The sequence below is a fragment of the Pithys albifrons genome, chromosome 3 (assembly GCF_047495875.1).
Source record: "Pithys albifrons albifrons isolate INPA30051 chromosome 3, PitAlb_v1, whole genome shotgun sequence".
NCBI classification, from domain to species: Eukaryota; Metazoa; Chordata; class Aves; order Passeriformes; family Thamnophilidae; genus Pithys; species Pithys albifrons.
Window position 1 is genome coordinate 61036312 of NC_092460.1, and position 21575 is coordinate 61057886.

Consider the following 21575-nt stretch of genomic DNA (forward strand, 5'->3'; position numbering starts at 1 on the left):
AAGGCCTGGAGATGCGCACAGCTAGAATTAATTGCCGTACCACAAGCATTTACAGTCATTTCTAGCTAGTATTGGTGAAAGTAATTACAAGTACAGATAACAACTCTACTTCCAAAGGTAAATTAGTTTTCTGTACTTCCTACTGCAAAAACATTAAAATCTGCAAACTTATTGTAACACAGAGCTAATATCACCTTCTTGCCAAGAAACCTAAAGAGATCTGCATGTACTGTAGTCATTTTTATTGAAACCTAAGATAGGTAAATTGTATTTAAAGCAGAATATGTGCAGCAGGCTGTTGATGCCTAAGGATTTTAATGTGTATTTTATAATTTTTATAGTTGTGTAAGTTGGATGAGTTTTCCTAGGTTTCTCACATTTTCAGTGGCATTTGAAGTTGCTGAACATTTTCTCACACATTCCTGAAATTCTGTTAGATATACATTACCAAGAATACGTTGTTTTGAAGAACACCTGCAAGAACTCCAACTGAGACAATAAGATAGCTTGTAGTCAAAATAGGAGAGTAAGCTCAGAATCCTTGGAGGGGCTTCAAGGGGCAGTTCAGAGGAGCTCTGAGGGTGGGCACCAGGGGAAATGGCACCATGGGTTGGCTATAGATGTCACGTATGTTAATTACTGAAAGTTATAAAAACTGTAACATTTGGCTGACACTTGTGCATGTACTTTTGTTGTGCACCTAGAAGCTTCTAATAAAGGAACTACTTTATCTATCCACCTTCACCAATATTGTTTTGAAAGCCTTTTGCAGGATTAGGCATCGCTGTAGACACAAACCTCATGTCAATTGTGCAAATCCAGTAATCCCTTGTCTGCACTTAACCTCCCCACCCTAGAGAGTTTAATGTCACTGAAGAAAATAATCCAATACAATACATAGGTATTTATGATTTTCCTTCTGTTCTTTCCCTTATCCTTTTGACAGCAAGGGAACACTCAGATAATATAATAAAACACTGACTCAATCTGCAACTACTTTGAAGACAAGGGAACATTGTAAAGCAGGTTTACATCTCCCTGCAGATAGATGTGATAGCCCTGAAACATTCAAGCAATCATTTTTCTTAAAGAAAAGGGGACTGGGGAAAAGTGAGTACTGACATTTCATTAAATTGCTAAAAGCCATGAAATCTTCCACTTTGTTGCAATGTTTTGTCATTTATGGTTTACATTAGGACAATGTAGCGTATTTTTATCACTTGAAAACTAACATCTTATTTCTCCACTTTTCTTCAAGTTTAAGATTGCTCTATCACACCTTAATATATTTGACACTTCAGTAATAAAATCACTTGAGACCATGCAATATAATAAGAATCTCAAGTAAGCTTTCAGCTTTCAAGATCAGGGCATAAATTACACTTCTATCAAACACAAGTCCCCAGTGTGCATGGTTTTACTTTTACACAGACACCAAATAACTACAGCTGTATTAGCTGCTCAGGTTTGTAACTAATGCAGTTCTGAAGTAAACCCCTAGTAATTATTAAAAGCAGTTTTGGTCCATGTAAAAAGAATTTTTCTTAGAAGATACTAAACCAGAAATCCCACTTAAAATGCTCCAAAGAGGAATTTCAAACCCTCCTGGGTTGAACAATGACAAGTGTAGAATCCTTCAATGCAAAATAAACACAGAAGGATTATTCAAATATCAAGAGCTCCTGAAATATCTTGAAGTGCATCTCATGATGTGGAAAGAGCCATGTCACATATGCATTCTCTAAACCACAGGCAGTCATCTTATGCTCCTTAGTTTAATCATTGTGTTCTTTTTCCAAGAATAATAAAGAAAGTGCTCCTTCCTACTCCTCCCCACTCCTTGATCAGCCTCTTCGCTCTTCAATTACTCTTCTTAATTATTGTTTCCTCCTTTTCCTACTGCTGTAAAAGCTTCTCCAGCAGATGCCCCATGCTGTTGCTAATGTCAAGCCTGCTGCAGAGTGGAGAGGACTGACAGGCCTTCATTTCAATTAGATGAAGACCATGTCCTTGATGAGGTGGCAAACGTAAACCTCAGGGGTGGCAAAAACATGCCTCGGGTGGCATGGTGTGTGTGCTGCTAGCACAGATATCTTGAACAGATCTTCAGGGCAGGAGAGAGCACTCCACCAAGCCCACTGATCATCCACAGACAATCACACCCTTGGTCCCAGGATCAGGAGTTCTGGGACACAGCCTGGGGAAAAGCATGGCCATGGTGCTGCACACATCTACGTGCCCACAACCCCCAGAGAACCTCCACAAAAGAACATGCAGGAACATCCCCTCTGCCTTGGAAGGCAGTAGGCCGGGTCCAGATGCCCACATCAGTAAGTGTGCATATGCCTTTCCCATGTACATGTATTTAGCGAAGGACTGTTTAAGAGGTTTCTGGTGGAATTAGGGCACTGGTTGAATAGTTGTGGTCACAAAAGCCCAGCCACAGTCTCAAGTGCAGTGTACAAAGAACCTGTGGTGGTAGAGATGCAGGTACACTCCTCCACAAATAAAAAGAAAAAACCTAAATCAGGATGATTTCTACTTCTTTCTAATGCAGCCAGACAGCTGCCAGGATTGCAGTTAGTTGCAGTAATTTCTCCTTCCAGATTCAGATTGAGAGGAAGTTGGGGATTTTGGGAAGAACCATAAAGTAAACAAAAAAATAAACGGCGGAGGAACTGGACTTCACACCAATCTATGAGATTCATAGTGAAGACATTTTAATACACATAGCACACAGTTTATAAAGGGTTAGGACTACAGCTTATTGGCTAAAACAGTTACACACCACCAAGCTAGAAACTTCAATTGGTTAAAACCTATCTCTCACAAGTCCCATGTTTATATTATTTCATCCTGGCTATTTTCGTGCACCTGCAGAGTCCTGTGAATTCCTACTATGAGAATTCATGGGGAGTAAACCTCCTCCCTATCAGCCAGCAGCAGCTGAGCTCTTTGCTGCTTCTGGCTGATAGCTAAGTCTCACAGGGTTTTCTATAGATCTGAATTGCTCACTTTTGATTTTACTGTAACAACCATTTTCCTTTATGGTTTGGAAGATCAGCTGTGGACTGTCCGTCTCCAAGAAGGGACTGGGATGAGATACAGATTCTGTAATTCTTATCACCTTTGTATGGATTTAATGTTTGATCAGAAGGGATGCCATGGCATTCACCCCACACAAGAGGGGATGCAGGCAACATTTACCTAAGAAGGAACTTCTAGGTCTGTGTGAAGGATAGTCCCTAATGTTCTGCACAGCTCCTATAGCATTCATGCTCCCCTAGAAGGCTGTTATTTGGATAACATCCACTCAGACTCGAGACAGAAATCAAGCAGCAGAGAGACAGATGAAGGGTGAGCATGGCATTCCTAAAGGAATACATGAGTGAAGGAAGCAAAGACATGTGGGATAGCTATGCACAGACAGTTATGAAGTGATTTATGGGACATTCAGTTCATACCATAAAACTATACTCATTCCAAGTAAAGCTCACAAACTACATATAGTAGAAATGTCAGGAGCCTCAGCAGTCAATTCAGCATGGTCTTGCTTCACTTGTTTGCCTGAGCTACACCAAACCATACATTACTGTTGGCATTGCAGACATCAACAGGCTGTACAATGAATATCTTCACAGGGAAGATTAAGTTCCAGCTGCTTCTTCAGACTTTCACAGTGTCATCTGGAAGTCTGTGTGGAATGTGAAAAACCCAAGATGCCACTCTTTGTAAATTACTGGTTAGTCTGATCTTTTAAAGAACATCAATATTGATATTTTTAATAGCTACCCCAGTGACATCACAGTTAAATCTTCCTAAGACATGCACTGAAGAATGCCATTTGAGATTTAAGTAAGATAAGGATATCCAGCATTAAGTCTAATACATTGTTTTATAAAGATAGTGTTGCTTTACCAGATAAAGCAGATAAAAAATTGGGTTGTCAGCCTCAGCAGGACTTATCACTGTACTCCAAGTTTTGATTCTAAATCAACTCCGAGAAAAATTACTTTGAAATCAAAATCCCTATTTCTAGCTAAGAAGGAATTAGGCATTTTTCAAGGCAGAAGGGAAAGAAAGAAGATGGAGTAAAAAGAAAACTATGAGTACTAAAACCAAAACAATCTGGGTGATTCCTCAGTCATGTACAGGACATACAAGCATCACAAGACACATAAATTTACCTAAATTCAAACTGACATAGGCTAGTACAATTACTTTGGAAGAAGATACTTTTAGAGAAGGCAATTACAGAAAAACCTACCTGGAGAAGAAATTACATCTTAGCCAATGACTGACAACCTTAAGGCTTTCTTTTTCACCCATGTTTCTGTAACATTCAACGCTCTTAGAGGCTTGGAGAGGGGGGGAGGGGGGCACGGGGTTGGTATTACTAATCCTGTCATGTTACTGCACTTAGAAATTATTTTTATGGCACTGAATTCAACATCTTAACTGTGCACTGTTATTGAAAAGAATCACAGAAAGAAATTTTATTGTGTTTGTGTACATGATTTACCAAGCATCAATAGCTGCAAATAATACAAGTCTTAAGTTCTTGAGATTTCCTTTTAGCAAGTGAAGCATTTGAGAGTATACACCAAATGATGTAAACTGAAGGCTTTTTCTACCTATCTAATAACCTTTGCCGTGACTTAAAAATGGTAGTATTTTCCAACACAATCAGAAAATTTCTTTTCAAATGAACAGGAGACATTTCTCCTGATTCCTTTTTGGTAGCTTCAGTAATATTTCTAATAGAATTTCATAGAATCATAGAATATTATGAGCTGGAAATGGCCCATCACAATACTTAAGTCCAACTCCTGACCCTATGCAGGACACACCAAGAATCACACCATGTGACTAAGAGTGTTGTCCAAACACCTGCTGAGCTCTGTCAGGCTTAGTGCTTTCACCACTTCCCCGGGAAGCCTGTTCCAGTGCCCAGTCATGTTCTGGGTGAAAATTTTTTTCCTGACATTCAACCTTAACCTTCAGTGGCTCAGCTTCATGCTGTTTCCTCAAGTCTTGTTACTGGTCATGAGATTGAAGAGATCAGTATCTGCCAAGGAAGTTGCAGACCGCAATGAGGTCTCCCCCCAGTCTCCTCCTCTCCAGGCTGAACAAACCAAGTGACCTCAGCCACTCCTCCATACAGCTTCTCCTCAAGGCCCACTACCAGGCTCTTTAATAGTGCAATGTCTGTTTTACATTGCGGTGACCAAAGCTGCACACAATATTCAAGGTGAGGCTGCCCCAGTGCAGAGCAGAGCGGGACAATCCCCTCCCTTGATCAGCTGGTGATACTTTGTCTGATGCCCCCCAGGACATGGTTGGCCCTCCTGGCTGACAAGGCACTGCTGACTCATGTTCAACTTGCCGCTGACCAGGACCCCCAGGTTCATTTGCACAGCGCTGCTCTCCAGCCTCTTGTTCCCTAGTCTATACATACAACCAGGATTGCCCCATCCCAGGTGCAGAATCCAGCACTTGCCCTTGTTAAACATCATATGGTTGGTGATTTGTGGGAATTTGCATCTTCCTTATCATTTTCTGCCATCTCACTACTGAAGTTAGAGAATCTCCCAAGGCATATTCAAAACTTTCACCTACATCTCCACTTTACTGGCTTCAACACTGTCATCTTCATTTGAAGGCCTGTAAAAGCACAGTAAAGAAAACAGAACAATCAGTGCATTCTGGTGAGGCCTAAGGTTTTAGTGTGTATTTTGTAGACTTTCAGAATTTAGAATTTAGGTCTTCCTGGGTTGTTCACATATGAGGTGGTGTTAGAAGTTCCTAAAACATTTTCTCACATTCCTGAGTTCTCCCAAGGACACACTGTCTTGAAGAAACCATAGAGAGGGCCCAGAGCCCTTGGAGCCTCTCCAAGAGGCAGTCCTGAGGACCTCTATGGGTGGGCACCAAAGGAAACTGGTACCCCAGGTTGGCTATAGATAACACATTTGTTAATTACTGAGAGTTATAAAAACTGTAACCTCACTGAACCACATGTGTGCTTCTAAATAAACATATTTCTCTATCTATCTCCACTATGTCGTTTTGAAAGACTTTTCCAGCATTTTAGGTATCACTAGAAGACCACTGTGTCTTAAATTTGTCAAATTCCTCCTCTGCATTTGGGAGATTTCATCTGTAACAACATATAAACACACTTAGGATGCAACTGTATGCACGACATACAACTTCATTTTAACTAACTGTAATTCTCAAGACCTTCCAAGTCTTAAAGCAGTATAATTGTACTGAATAGCAACACAAACTGATCTTGCCATTATTTACATCAATAAGAATTTATATAACATTCCTGCAATCCTTCTGCTCCAAGTCTGCCAGGAAAAAAGTTTCCCATAGGCTGGGCACTAAACATCCACAAACTTGCAATATTTCTCAATAATTTATAGTTTAGTGGTGCTTAACTTCAAAATTGCAGCAACACTGTAGCTCTTAGATCTAAAAATCAGTCCAACAAGTAAGAAGGATAAGGATAATTTGAAAACAACAGGCTTTCTGACTACATAGCTCAAGCTATTTCTAAGAAGCCTCATTAAGTCCAGCCAGTCACTTATGCAATTTTCTTCACCCTTACCATGAGTTTGATCCTGCAGCAAATAACCCAACCTGCTACAAAATTTTGCATTTACCCATTCTGTGACCCAGTTATACTACACAACTTCTGCTGAAATCATCTATAAACTCCACTTTTATTACCAAAACCCAGAAAGAACTCTAGCACTTCAGGTGATGATCTCTTGTAGAGATATTTTGCAGGTAGACACGCTGAAAAAACATTCTCATTACACGGTCAGCTTACGGGCCAGACAGACTTTTAAACATTCATTGGATGTGGAGAGTTCAAACAATGGTCTGAATACAGCTACACACTGTCAGGCTGGTTTAAAGTGGGAAAGGAACTCAGGAGTAAAAGGTTCCCTTTCCCATCAGGAGGTTCATCAACTTTGATCATATATCTGATCTGCAATCATACAGATTCATTTCAGTATGAATTCTATTTAAAATGACAAAATATAGTATTTTGGGGTTACACCGAGCTGAACAGGAACGCAGTGACATGCAGTGACTGAGGACTGTGAGCATCAGCACCCACACTGTCAAGTGGTTTTCATAGACCTTTTCTCAAAGTCTCTCCTAGCACCTACAAGATCCATGAAAAAAAAATACTCCAGTGTACATCCCTCCTATTTTTAGCAGATCTCTTTGTTACCTTTGTTATCAGGTGTTCAGTAGTTAGCAGATAAACCAAATTAAATTTATTCCACAAAAGTGGACCAGAAAGCTTCAACAGACAAGCCACTAATCTCAAATATTGTCTTTCACTTATATTCACTTTTGATTAAGAAGAACAAACTGTATAGAATTCAGACACAGTATTTAGATAGGACTCAGCTACCAGCAAGATTATAATGAACTTCTGAGTGAGTACTGCTACACAGCCCCAGAAAACTTAAACCAGTTCTTCCATTTGTTTTGGCAATGTTGCTGTAAGAAGAAATGTGGATGAAGGGATGTGTGTATGTCAATAAAAAAATTTTGTGATTCTACAAAAACCTGCCATATCCTAAAACATTTAATACGCTTACAGAGAATACAGAGATAGAAACTTAGGAGACTTCATATAATATCAGGCTTAAGAAGCAGAACAAAAGCTACATTTCAAGTTCTTTTTAGAAGAAATTTCTACAGAGTTCACTTAAGATAACTTATATTAAAATGTTGTATTACTTCATAAAAAGCAAGCTTGCATGTTTATGTATGCATACACTGACTTCATATATACCTATATTTGCGTATATATTGTCTATATGCTGTAGTTAGTAAACGAAAATTACACAAAATTTGTATCTATAAAACTACAATAAAACTTATTTACATAAAAAATAAATAAATTTAGATAAGGAGCTGGGTCCTTTTAAAGTCTTCTGATTTCTTAAAACTCTGCATCTAGTTGTTCAATCTACAGCATACCGTGAGGTACCTTCCAAGTTACATTTTGGACTTGGTAAATCAACAGAAAATTGATAAGGAGTAAATGTTTTCTGTATTTTCCTTAAAAGGTAGAACACATAACAGGTTTATAATTTTTTTGTTCCTGTATGACTACTCATTTCTTACAACGGCGTATTAAAACCCTCACAATATGAATTACTCATTTCACATTTTAACCATAAATTCACACTACTCCAGACACTACATGCAGTAAACTGAATGTGTGCCATTCACTGTACGCACCTTGCACATTGAAACATATTAAGAATAAGAGTCTGATTAGAACACTTCTTGGTACTAACTGTTAAGTTCAACTGTTACATGTAATTGGAAGAAAAAAGCCAGCTAAACAGAGGAGCACCAGGAGGGCAAAACACCAGCTGACAGCTGTGAGAGCAGTGAATCTTGAATGGGGCAGACTGCAAACACCCACAGTGGCAACAACTCCTGGTCAGGTGCATGGTAAATCTGAATGGGCTGATGCAGAACGGGATGTTCACGATCTCTGCAGGGGTGAGCTCCCTCAGCCGACAGGGAAGTCCAAATCCACAGACCTTCCAGATAAAAGGGCCACCAAGCACTCACCAGCACACCCATGACGGCCTACAACGGTCTCATTTAGAGCTCCGCCCATCAAATTTCATTTGTGCTTACACTTAGTTATGTGCAGCAATAGCCAAGGTACACATTTCATTTCTACACAACCGTATTTCTGTTTCTCATAGCAACTGTCTAATGACTTTGACTACTGCTTTGCTTTACCTTTAAAATAAGAACTGTTTGGGGGGAAAAATTAAATAGAGACAAATTAAAAATTTAACCAATTAGAAAAAAACCAACAAACTGTAGAAGAAAAAGAGGAAAGAGAGGAAATCAAAACCTCTTGGATGCAGTAAAATTTGGTACAGGTACTAAAGCTTAAAAATCAATATCAATATCAAGCAAAAGGAATAAACCAGCAAGGTAGATAATTTCTGCCCCTCTGGTGTCTATCTGCTGTGCAATATTTACTGCCCCTTTTCAGTAACAAGGTTATTCTGAAACATACCTGTTCAAGAAGTTCCTTATATGTTATTTTCTCTTTGGTATTTGTTACAGGACTGTCATAAATAATGGCAACTTGGTCTCCTCGTCCATTCTCAACATGACGATCTACTGCATTGTAACAGATATTCAACTCTCCACCCACAAACCTACAAAAAGAAGTTGGAAGCATGTAAACAGCCAGCCTTCCAAACTAAGACAACTATGTTTTCTTGCATTTTACATTTTTTTTTAAGGAATGAGAGCATCCAATTAAAATAGCTCTTAAAGCATTCACTTCAGGAAGTAATTACTTATTTTGTAATCTCATCATTTACTCAAAAAGCCAAGTAAGACTAATAGTGAAAATACAGAAGTACTACACCTTAAATGACTTAACTAAAATCTGCTAAACTTGATCTTGGTTTAACTTTTTATCAATCACTCTGATTTTTATACCTACAGTTTCAAAGAAAAAGCATAAATTCACATATAATAATCCAACATTATGAAAACATGTTATTTATTATGCTCCTTTGCATTGGCACACACACATATGCTTTTTAAGGTGAACAGGTTCAGGACTCAAAATAGTCTTATTCATCTCTTGGCAATAACAGTTAAGCATACAAGGATCTGTAGCTCAGTGAAACTGATCCCAACAGTTACATGACCATATAATTATAAAGCATTTGACATCACTGTTTTACATCAGTGAATCAAAATTCTCTGTCAAGAGATGTGAGTCACAGACTCTTCAATAGCCAGACATTTACAGAAAATTCTCATCTTCCAATTAAAGAAAAACATTTCACAAACTCAGATTTCATTTTTCTTGTCTTTTTCCTCAGAAAAAGAAAATTCAAGTGCAGCATAATTCCCAAGTACAAGAACACAGAATACACCAGAATCAAGGATGACTCTCCTAATTGAAAGATAACATAGAATCTAAAAATTAAAGTTCACACTAAACGATGCCCATAGTGTTTGTTTTTCTATCTGCAGGTATCTCTCTGCAGCAAAAATAACAACATACAGAAAATATATAGTTGAGAGTTTCCCAAATGCTGCACGGGAACATTGCCCAGGGATAATGTACTGTTATAACGCAACTAAAAGTAACAGATGAAGTAACCCATTACTAGTTAAAATCTTCCTTCTTCACTTTTCCTCTTTAGAAAAGGACTGCTCTCAGTTGGGATGTTTTCCATATTATTCTTATATCCATATGCAGAGATGCCATGGCACAGTCTTTAGTGTCAAAGAATGGCCATTATGAAACAAAAACCAGTTAGGATGTTTAGGATGCAGCAATCTTACTTCAACTCCTTTACAATGCTATAAGCAAGGTGAAAGTGGAGGACTACGAAAGTCACAAAGCCACTCTGTACTACAAACCCCTTCCCATAAAAGTAAAACCACAAGAACAATAAAGGATCTGGAGTTGTTTCATGTCATAGAGAGAAACTGTACTGCGGTCATAAAAGTTTTGTAAGATTCAGGTCAACCATTGATTTTATATCAAATCACTGTAGCATGATATGAACAAGGGAACAAGGGAGCAAAACAACTGAACTACTATGCATAATCACTTAAGAATGGCCAAACATGAGCAGGCAGCAGAGCTTCGACTCTTCTAAAGACACATAGCAACATCAACATCACCACATGGATTTTTAGCAACCACTTGCAAACAAGTACGTGAAAGAGATGTGACTGCAGGTTGAATCAAGAACAAGACTATCTGAAAAGTGTGATGAGAACTTTGCTACCCTATTCAGAAGGACTGATGGGATCAGAAAAGCAGAGATGTACCCATCACAACTGCAAGAACTTGGCTTCCTTACTGTCACCCAAGGACATCTTCAAATACCTCTTTCTTATGGACAAACAAAAGTTGCTTGGTTGCCCTGTGCTTCTGCAAACTTCTGTTCCACCGACTCTCATGCATTTGAGCACCTGTGAAGAACTCTGATTTGCTTGAATATGCTTTAGCTGAAAGGAAACAGTAGCATGAAACCAGGACCCTTGTTATAGGGATGTCAATGAGATGCTCCTGTTTAAAAGAGAGGTCTAGAATGAGAAAGAAAATATTCCAATAGACTGCAGAAAGATCAGAAATGAATCTGCAGGATGTTTGTAGGAACTGCCAGAAAATCTTGCCATAATAAGGAGGACAGTAAACTGCTAATCTGTTGCTAACCAGACAATTTATCTCAATGCAGCTTATCAGGCGAATCCAAGTGTGAGGAAACTTACTGTACACTGTGTTCCTAACGCTGACAATTTAATAACATAAAATAAATGAAGCAGAGGAAGAGTAAAACAAATAAAACCAGTATACAGTAACAACTCAACACATTAAAGAAATAACATTCAGTTCACTAGCAGTCTCTTTGAAATCCTTGTCTATGGTGGGAAAAAATGACAGGGTTCTTCCAGTCAAAAATCACATTACTTTGGCTATAATATCATAACACCTTGCTTCACAGCAACATTTTAAACTAATATTCTGACAATATCTACCTAACCTTTCATGTGATTTTTATCCTACACATCCTGAAAGCAGAAGCCTTTGATAATCCACACTATGACTAACACAGAACTAATAAGGCATCATTTTAATCATTTGAGCCTGGTTACCCACATTTGGACTCCCTTGAGCCTCTTTAGAGCTGTCCACAGCAGTCAGTTAGGATGTACTGCCTCTTTGTGACTCAGGCTTGGCACCTCCCATTTTGCCCCAGCCCTGAGGTCTCATAGAGTTTCTCTTGTTTCACAAAAAGCAATCTCAAGCACACACACACTTGACCCCTAAATCATACTTTAAAATTACCACTTTATATTAATTTTTAAGGAACAGCAGTAGAAGAGGACACAAGAACACTGATCTTCATGTTTTAGTCTTGGCAAGTCAGTTGGTTAGGTCTTACGTAGCAGGACTCCCGATACCTACAGCTTAACATCTACCATCTGTGGCTTGGAAATATTTTTTAGTGCATTTAGTATTTTTGGATGTAACAACAGCCTACTTGTTAGTAATGAAATAAGTATAGTATTAAGCCTTAATTCATTTCACTCAAATATTCAAAAGTTATCCTTTAATTTCTAACACCATCTGCTATTTTAAGAATCAAAGGAGCTGTACTGAGATACTTTTGGCAGAGATGCAAAGGTAATACAAATTGAAAAAGGGAGGGAGGGAGGGAGGGAGGGAAGGAAGGAAGGAGGGAAGGAAGGAAGGAGGGAAGGAAGGAGGGAAGGAAGGAAGGAAGGAAGGAAGGAAGGAAGGAAGGAAGGAAGGAAGGAAGGAAGGAAGGAAGGAAGGAAGGAAGGAAGGAAGGAAGGAAGGAAGGAAGGAAGGAAGGAAGGAAGGAAGGAAGGAAGGAAGGAAGGAAGGAAGGAAGGAAGGAAGGAAGGAAGGAAGGAAGGAAGGAAGGAAGGAAGGAAGGAAGGAAGGAAGGAAGGAAGGAAGGAAGGAAGGAAGGAAGGAAGGAAGGAAGGAAGGAAGGAAGGAAGGAAGGAAGGAAGGAAGGAAGGAAGGAAGGAAGGAAGGAAGGAAGGAAGGAAGGAAGGAAGGAAGGAAGGAAGGAAGGAAGGAAGGAAGGAAGGAAGGAAGGAAGGAAGGAAGGAAGGAAGGAAGGAAGGAAGGAAGGAAGGAAGGAAGGAAGGAAGGAAGGAAGGAAGGAAGGAAGGAAGGAAGGAAGGAAGGAAGGAAGGAAGGAAGGAAGGAAGGAAGGAAGGAAGGAAGGAAGGAAGGAAGGAAGGAAGGAAGGAAGGAAGGAAGGAAGGAAGGAAGGAAGGAAGGAAGGAAGGAAGGAAGGAAGGAAGGAAGGAAGGAAGGAAGGAAGGAAGGAAGGAAGGAAGGAAGGAAGGAAGGAAGGAAGGAAGGAAGGAAGGGCTCTGAATAAAGATGCCACATATGCAAAAGCATTAATATTATTTTGGACCATATCCTTAAAAAAGTATATTGCTAAGATTCTTTTATGCCATGCAGGGTCCATATACTTTTTCAAGCTGGGTTACCAGGAATCAAGTGAGTTGGGTTTTTTTGTTTGTTTTTTGTAGTTCTCTAGATTAAATGAGAACAGAAGCTGAATAAAATGCTAGACAAAACTATGAAAATATCAAGTAATTGGAGTTATTATGTTAAATGATCCTGTCACATTTTTTAAAGTGTAAAGCGACATTTGAATAGCAATCTGGGCAACCTTTCTAAAGTTCAAAGTGGATTATATATTGCACTTATGTCTCAGTATCAGAGAAGAAAGCATGTTATGAAATTGCCCTCTGCCTGCACATGCTAGGAAAAACTGTTCACATACTCCTAAAGAAATATTTGCTTTAGCCCTTTCAGCTGGGATTCCACAAGATCCTAATATAATCTGTTCAAGTGTTTCACTAACTTAAGCATTAAAAAGATTTTTCTTTCCAACATCTAAAGACCATACTTCCCATGTTGCAATTTAAAACTTGTAGTTCTGCCCTCTTCACAGTCAAGGAAGTTTTTCCTTCAACTTTTTTTTGCAAATTCTATGTGTTTAAAAACTTAGGTCTCCCTTTTGGCTTATACACCAAACAATTTCAATTGCTTCATCCTTTTCTTGACCGATTATGCTTCTTAGCTCTTATTCTTTTTGATGTAAGCTAAACCAGATGTTTGGTGCTGTATCAGCCACTGATGCAGCTTAGAACAGTCAACAGTACCTGAGATTACTGTTTAAAAAAAACAGTCAAGGGATGGTGACACTGCTCAATACCGTTTGGGAAATCATTTTGCATCCCACTGACAGAGAACTGGTAATTCCAATGGCAGAGACTGAAGAAAACACACTAGGGCGTGCTGCTTTCATGCTCTTAAGAGAATATTTAGAGAGGAAGACTTGCCTCATAGCTACATTTTAAATACAGGAACTGTCTCCTTCAACATTTTCAAAGTAAATTACACTGGAAAATATATGAAAAGTATCTGTTTCTCTAAGTCTCAGGTTTGGCAACAAAAAAACAAAGATACTGAAAAAAATTGTATTTCCTAATTAACCTCCAAAACAGGAGACAAATTCTAACTCAAGAAACATATACAGGAACTTCTTAATACTATTTTTGAGGTCTCCATAAACAGCTTCCAATTTCCTGTCCCCTAGGAGACTCTGTCATGTTCTCTCTCTCTTATATTCAGTCAAAGAACTTATCTGTCATCCTGCTTAGCACATTGAATGCTGGTAACCGCCTGGGATTTCAGAGGCATTAAAGTACAACACTAGTATCACATACAGCCTGTTACCACTTAAGATGAACTTAAAAAAACAAATGAAACTGCATGGTGCACATTAAGACATTGAAGAGGTTTACATGAATTTGAACTGGCTAAGGTTTTATTATCCACAGAGCAACAAATACCTGATGTGCAAACATGGCCTGGTGTTGAATCTTCAGACTTGCATCTTTGTATAGTTCCACAGAATCACAGACTGGCGGAGGTTGCAAGTGACCTCTGGAGGGCACCTGGTGAGGAAGGTATGTGGCCCTTAAGGGGCAGGCAGCACTTAAGATTCATAGATGCTTATGGTCAAAAAGAATGACAAAAGTCAGAGGGTCTGCAAAAGCTTGTGGGGTTTTATCAGTAAATTACACACTGTATGGAAATTGGTATTAGTTAGTCCCTGATCTCCTAGTATAATATTAGCACATCATACTGGGCTTTTGATAAAGGGGTGAAGGGTAAAAGAGAGAGACAGAAGAATTAAAGATAGGCAGAGAGAGAAAGAAAACAAGAAAGAGATCACCAGTCCTGGCTCCCATGTTAATCCAGCTGATCGCTTGTCCAGGGTTCTGTGGCGCACATGCACCTGAGCTTCTAGACCTTTCTGAAAGTGGGCTAGAGTGCTCTTTGGCAGTCTTGTTACCCTCCCTACAGTCTGTACTCACTTCTCAACCACATTCCTGCCATGTACTGTGTTGTGCTTATCTCCAGGAGTTAGAACTAGGACAGTAGTCCCAGAAAAGTGTCACCCTACCTCTGTATGGCCCCTCTCCCCAGCCACATCCTGTTCCTCCTCACAGTGTGTTATTACCACATATATGGAGACATACACATTATCCCTTTTACCTTCTAGGCTTCTACAAGGTCCACCTGGAGTCAGTAGGCCAGGACCATGTCCAGATCATATTTTAGTATCTCCAAGGAGGGAGATCCCACAACCAACTCTGGGCCAATGTTCAGTCATCCTCACATTAAAGAAGTGTTTCCTGGTGTTTAGAGGGAACAACTTGCGCTTCAGTTTGTGCCCACCGGGCATCACTGAAAAGAGTCTGGCTCCATCTTGTGTGCACCCTCCCCTTCATGTATTTGCCCACATTAATGAGATAATTTCAGTCTGGCAATCTACATCCACAGCAGGAGAAAGATGCAAGTTAAAAAAGTGAGGCTAGAAAAGACCTTGGAAGATTACTTTGACTTCAGACCATGAAACACCCATTTTTCCCTCTCATAAGGCCAAGTAACTTTCATCTGAGAAGTCAGAATGCTTTACAAAGACCTAATCATGTTACTCTCAGCAAGCAAGCTTATTGTGCTCAGCAAATCAAACCACATTTGTTTGACAGAATTTGACAGCAAACCATTTGCTTGTGCTATATTCTCATTACTTAGTTTTTCAAGAGTAACCATCCTATTGATTTCATTATTCTCTTAAGGAACACCAGAATCATTGAGCTTTACTGGTCTTTAATCATAGATTCACAGAATCATTTAGGTTAGAAAAGACCCTAAGATCATGGATTCCAACCATTAATCTATCACTGCCAAGACCACCACAACACCATGTCCCTAAGTGACATGTCTACACCTCTTTTAAATACCTCCAGGTTTGGTGAATCCTCCACTTCCCAGGGCAGCCTATTCCAATGCTTTACAACCTCTTCAGTGAAGAAATTTTTATGGTAGCCAACATTTCTAATATCCAATATTTCTAATACCCCAGTATCTTAACCTCCTCTGGCACAACTTGAGGCCATTCCCTCTTGTCCTATCACTTTTTACTTGGAAGAAGAGCCTAACCCCCACCTGGCTACAACCTCCTTTCAATCAGTTATAGAGAGCAATAAGGTCTCCCATGAACCTCCTTTAATCCAGGTGAAACAACCTCAGTCACTCCTCATAGGACTTGTTCTCTAGACCCTAATTAAGCACATAATTTGATCTGTGCTTTCTGAATAGTGCCATGATCTAGAATTAAAGTCAGTGAACCCTATCAATCCATATTAGGACTTCTGACTGTTACACAGCACATCCTGGGTGGGTGTTGCTTAAAAATCAGCTTAAGATATATAACTAATTGGCACTACAAGAGGTGCCAACTAATGACATCAGACACCAATAAGAAACCAAGCTCCACTCTACTGGTTCTATATCTTTTAATTTGCACAGATTTCAAAATTACTAATATTTTAAATTATATTTTTAGAATTATTAGTATTTTTAAACTAAAAACAAACCAGAAAAATATAAAAAGACCAAAGAACATCAGTGTACTAAAGATGATCCTCACCCTACATTGCCTTGTATATCCTGTATCAGCTTCTTTTTGAGAAAAGTTCAAAGACCATAATGTAAACTTGCTGAAAAAGAAGACATGGTGGTGAACACAAAATTTTAACAGTAAATTACCTTTGAAAAAGTATTGAAAATTCTCTCCTGTAATTTATAAGAAGAATATTGTATTCTATCTTAAGGCAGTTGGCCATTCACTGCATGGAGATACATGTAACCATGCCAGTGCTTGAGGCAAACATTACCTTAACCATAAAAGCCAAATTATGACCTACTTAGATAGTATCTAAGATTAAACAGCTCCAAAAGCCATAGGTCCTGTGTTTTCATACACATGCCTTGCCCGGCACCTGATGCTGGGCGTCCCACGCTCACAGCAGTGTGTTCCCAGTCCAGGCCCAAAGGAAGGGCCTTGGATGGGGGAGCATCCAGCGCACACATCCAGACACACGTGGACTCACACTCGCGTGTGACACACCTGCCACAGTGCGCACACCCCTCACCCCAACATATCCATCCATGCTGCTTTTAATCATTAAGCTTAACCAAGTGTAATCATTAAACTCCTTCAAGCTCTGCAGCCGTCTCCTCCATCAGCGATGGCGCACCGACCATCCCCGCCAGGTCCCGGGGGTAGCTGTGCGGTACGCACACGGCCCCCCAAGGCGGCACACCCGCACCCCCTCGGCAGGCAGCCCTCTCTCCGTCCCCCGTTACAGCCGAGTTTGCCGCCCGGCCCGGTCCCCGCACCGCTCCGGGGACACTGGGGGAACTCACCAGGAGGCGCTCCCCAGGCTGCCCCTCTCCAGAGTCCGGACCCAGGGCTTGTACCACTGGATCTTTTCGGCGGCTGCTCCCCAGACTTTCTCGGGCTCCGCCAGGGAGGACCGGAAAACTTCCTCGTACTTGCCGAGCGCCCGAGAGGAGGCGGCGCGGCCGCCGGCCGGCGGCCGGAGGGCAGCGCTGGCCGGGCCCGGGAGCGGGACCCCCGCGCAGGGCCGGCCCCGTCGCCGCCAGGCCCCGCCGCTGCGGCCCGTAAGGAGCCTGGGCAGCCCCGCCAGCCTGCCCAGCAAACCCATCGCACGCCGCCTGTAAGCGAGAGGGACCTCGCTGCCTTCGCTAAGGCTCCAGAAAGCCCCCGGACAGCACAGCACGGAGTGACGGCCGGCGGGGCACGGCGGGACTGCCCCCACGGCTGGCCGGGCCGGGAAGAACTGCCACGCCCGCAACGCGGCGCTGCCCCGGGTTGCGAGCCGGGAACTAGCCGAGCCGAGCCGAGCCGAGCCGAGCCCGACGGCATATGAGTATTGGTGACTTACAAGTCTGCATGACACGCTGCCAGAGTACTCCTCTAGTATTTATTTTGAAAGACATTCTTTCTTTGAGAAACTTCCCAGTGATAAAATAAGCCATACTGTTTGTGCCAGGGAAAAAATAATAGTTTGTTCCATTACTTATTCTGTATCATCTATAATGAATCCTTTGTTTTCCTTATTTTGGCGTATTTTCAGAAAACCTGAGTTTCGATGGTAATGTTTCAGAATATTATAAAGCAAATGTCAGGTAAGACATACATCAGCTTCAGATGTTGTTTTGTCGCTTATAAAGTTATTTTAATGCTTTAATGGGTCTATCCATTACAGGTCTCTCAAGAAATTTTTCCAGCAATCACATTATAAAAATGTCATATGGCACGGAGGAATTCTACAATGTGTTTTATATTCATTATTAACTTAGGCATCTGTTTCCTGATTGTTGTTGAATTAGTGCAATAGAAACATAACAATATATCATGTTACAGGTAAAGGAATAATGGGATGAGAACTCTGTCATTTCCCCAATACAGGAGGTCCAATACATGAAATCAGTTTATTATCCTGGTACAAAATGTGGAAGTTTTGGCCTAGAGTTTTATCACAAACTTTAGGCCATCTTCAAAATCTTTCAGCATAAAGGCTGGTTGCTTCTGCTGATTCCAAGGTCTACATAATTAGCTGACAAAGAGTTTTCCATGGCTTGCAGAGGCCATTACATTGCCCAGTGATGTATGAACTACCTGTCCCGGGCTGCCCTGCCATTCACCTCATGCTCCTCCCCATCAGTGTCTCAAAAACATACAGCCCTGAGTAGCATAATGGGATTTCAAAAAATGTTCAAGTTAAGAGTGAGAGACTTACTTCTAAAAAAGAAGTTAATACCCTCAAAACCAAAAATATCTGAAGGACTGAATAGACATTTTTATGAGAAGTTCCCTACTGTGAGCTAAAGGCTACAGCATGCCAACAAAGCAAGAAAATAAAAAATACATTTCTTAAAAAAAAAAAAAGAAAAAACAGTAAAACCCAAACTTGCTCTCAAATGTAATAATTTTTTGATTACTTTGGAGAACACAGCTTTTGCCGACACTATCACCACTTTGACAGGAATTTGCTGTCAATAAGAGTCCACTAGCCAAAGTTTTAAAATAAATAAAAATAAAGAGAAGCTTGCAGAGTCTGTGAACATTGTAACACCATGACAGCCCTGAAATCAGATGTCACTGCAATAATTATACAAACATCCCTGAAGAACACAACTGCCCAGTCAGGTCACACATAGTTGATCTTAGCTTTTATAAAATAGTCCTAGAATTTTATTTTTTTATTTTCGATCTTTATGATAGCTGTGCTGATTTTGACTTAAAAGAACAATTCTGACTGAAAATTGTTACGGAATCAATGTTATTTTTTTTGTGTGTACCTGCTCAGAAATCATCACCCAGAGCTTTAGACTGGTGTTTACAATCCCATTACCTGGCTGAATCCAGTGCAATGTCTGTCTGCCCAAGGCATGAAACTGGCAGACTTAACAAGAGGTATCAGTTGCCTCAGCCTGATCTGTGAATCCCACTCCCCCAAATGCAATTGTTAGAGGTACATTATGTCCACTTCACAGGAGTAACTCTTCCTACTAACTGCTTTACAAGCTACTGTTTGTGGATCACCAACACTTGGATGCCCATCTAGTCAGGAAGGGACCTATAACAATTGCATAGAGCCAGCCTCTGGGTGGTGATAGCAATCTGTTTCTGAGCTGAAACAGTATCTCGCTTTTCCCTAAAGGGGAGAAAACTGTGGAGGCCAGACGAGCTATGTTGTGTCTAGTGATGCCTAATATTTCTTGTGGTGTTGAAGAGCAATGCTAACCATTTTTCCATTCTGTGCACAGTGTCTTTAACGTGAAGTGATTTGGCAAAGGAATTCACACTGCAACAGAAAACGCTCCGGTATTCATTTTGAATATAGTCCTACTGGAAATCATACACTAGAGCTGTAGGGAGTACAAATGAACTTAATCAGAACAAGTGCATTAAATTCTTATTTTAGCTATCATCCTACTAACTTTTTGCTGAATGAATGTTTCTAATGAGTATCTGTGGAACATACTTCATTAATTAAACTTATCACAGCTCACACTGATAGCTAAGAGGGCAAAGAAGGGATTGCTTACTCTCCCAACTGCCTGCGATTAATTTAAGCTTTGCTTACAAATGCTATTGTAGCAGATTTCTGAACTGATGTATTTTCCCTATAAGGATTTTTTTTCTTTTCTGCAAAATATGATGCTCCTGAAATTCAACTGAACACCAAATTCCAAAGTAATCTCAAGAGATGTGTGTAGCAATTAACCTTGTAGCTGTAGACATTCTTGAAAACCATGTGTGTTTCTAGGTGTAGATCTAGCAAAGAACAAACTGTGAAACATGGTGCAATAAAAAAAAACTTATCTGAAGCCTTTATTTTGTTTTTAAAAATTTTCACCTACAACTGTATCCTTTAATGTAAGCTGTGAATGTGTGAAGATACATGTGTGTTGAAAACAGATGAGCAGAAAAGTCGTAGGAATGTCATCTCCTGTATATGAAATGGTCTGATTGTCCTGGTGCACAAGACTCTGGTAATTCAAATTTCAGCTGGAGACTTTTTATAAGCGCAAAGTAAAACTGCAGTAAAAGAATTAGTATGTATGTTAAATCACTTTGCTATGTATCTATAACACCTTTTGTTAAGTTTCACAGTTCTGTATACTACTTATATGTAAAAAATAAAGGCAGTCACAGTTTTCTAAAATATTCAGAAGTGTGCAGAGTTAAGGTCAAGTAAAAATAAACTCTTCCATTTTTCTGAAAAGTGATGAAATAGTATCAGTAACTGCCACTTTCTAAGGTACATAAGTAGATACAATTACCATTCCAGTTTAATATCCAGTCTTATAATATTAAATGGATCACAGCTTACTTTGAAATCTACTAAAACTCTTGGTACAGAATTCTAAATAATTAAATCATTGCTTGAAAAGTACATGTCCACAATGGATCACCCCTCTGCCTGCTAAAGTGCTGAGAATTCATGACCTTCTATTTATTTCTGTCTTCTGGTAATGAGTGCGTAGTGTGCTGAGAGACTAATGAGGAAAACTTACAAAAATGCTAGAATATCTGTCTCCAGAGGCAAAAGCCACTTTTAAAAGACTTCTGGAAAGTGCTGAAATCAAAATCTGGCTCAATCCCGGTGTAAATGTGTTAGAGAACCTCTGGGATGAAAATGTGATTCTAGTTTCAATTATTACTGATGTTATAATTTCGTTCCTCCCTTAGTAGCTGTTACAGTTCACAACAGCCTGTATTTCATCCATATTTTTCCAGATCTAAGTTCTGTTTCTGAAAGCATTTTGCCCTTTGAAGATGTGAGAAACAAAACCAGATAGAAAATGGGGATTTTTTAGTTTAAAAACAAAACCATAACCAAACAAGCAAGGTAAAAAAAACCAACCCCACATTATGTCACTTAACAAATCAAGCCCATGAAGGCAAAATATTATCATGCAAAAGAAAATTTTGCTAAGATCTTCAGTATTTTGGCATGTGTGAGGGAAAGAGTCCATGGTAAATTCCATGGGGGATAGGTAGAATTTTTAGCTTCTGCTT

General features: G+C 39.9%; 1 protein-coding gene across 3 annotated transcripts in view; it reads right to left on the minus strand.

Annotated features, from left to right (window-relative positions):
* ACSS3 (acyl-CoA synthetase short chain family member 3) overlaps positions 1-17892 on the minus strand; it is an 88891-nt gene extending 70999 nt beyond the window's left edge. For all 3 annotated transcript variants that reach the window (XM_071552151.1, XM_071552150.1, XM_071552152.1), the window contains exons 1-2: positions 17387-17892; positions 9083-9227 (exon numbers count right to left, since the gene is read on the minus strand). In XM_071552151.1, the coding sequence (XP_071408252.1) occupies positions 9083-9227; positions 17387-17688 (447 nt within the window). In that variant the 5' untranslated portion in view covers positions 17689-17892. The remainder of the gene's footprint in view (positions 1-9082; positions 9228-17386) is intronic.
* Between the last annotated feature and the right edge of the window lie 3683 nt (positions 17893-21575).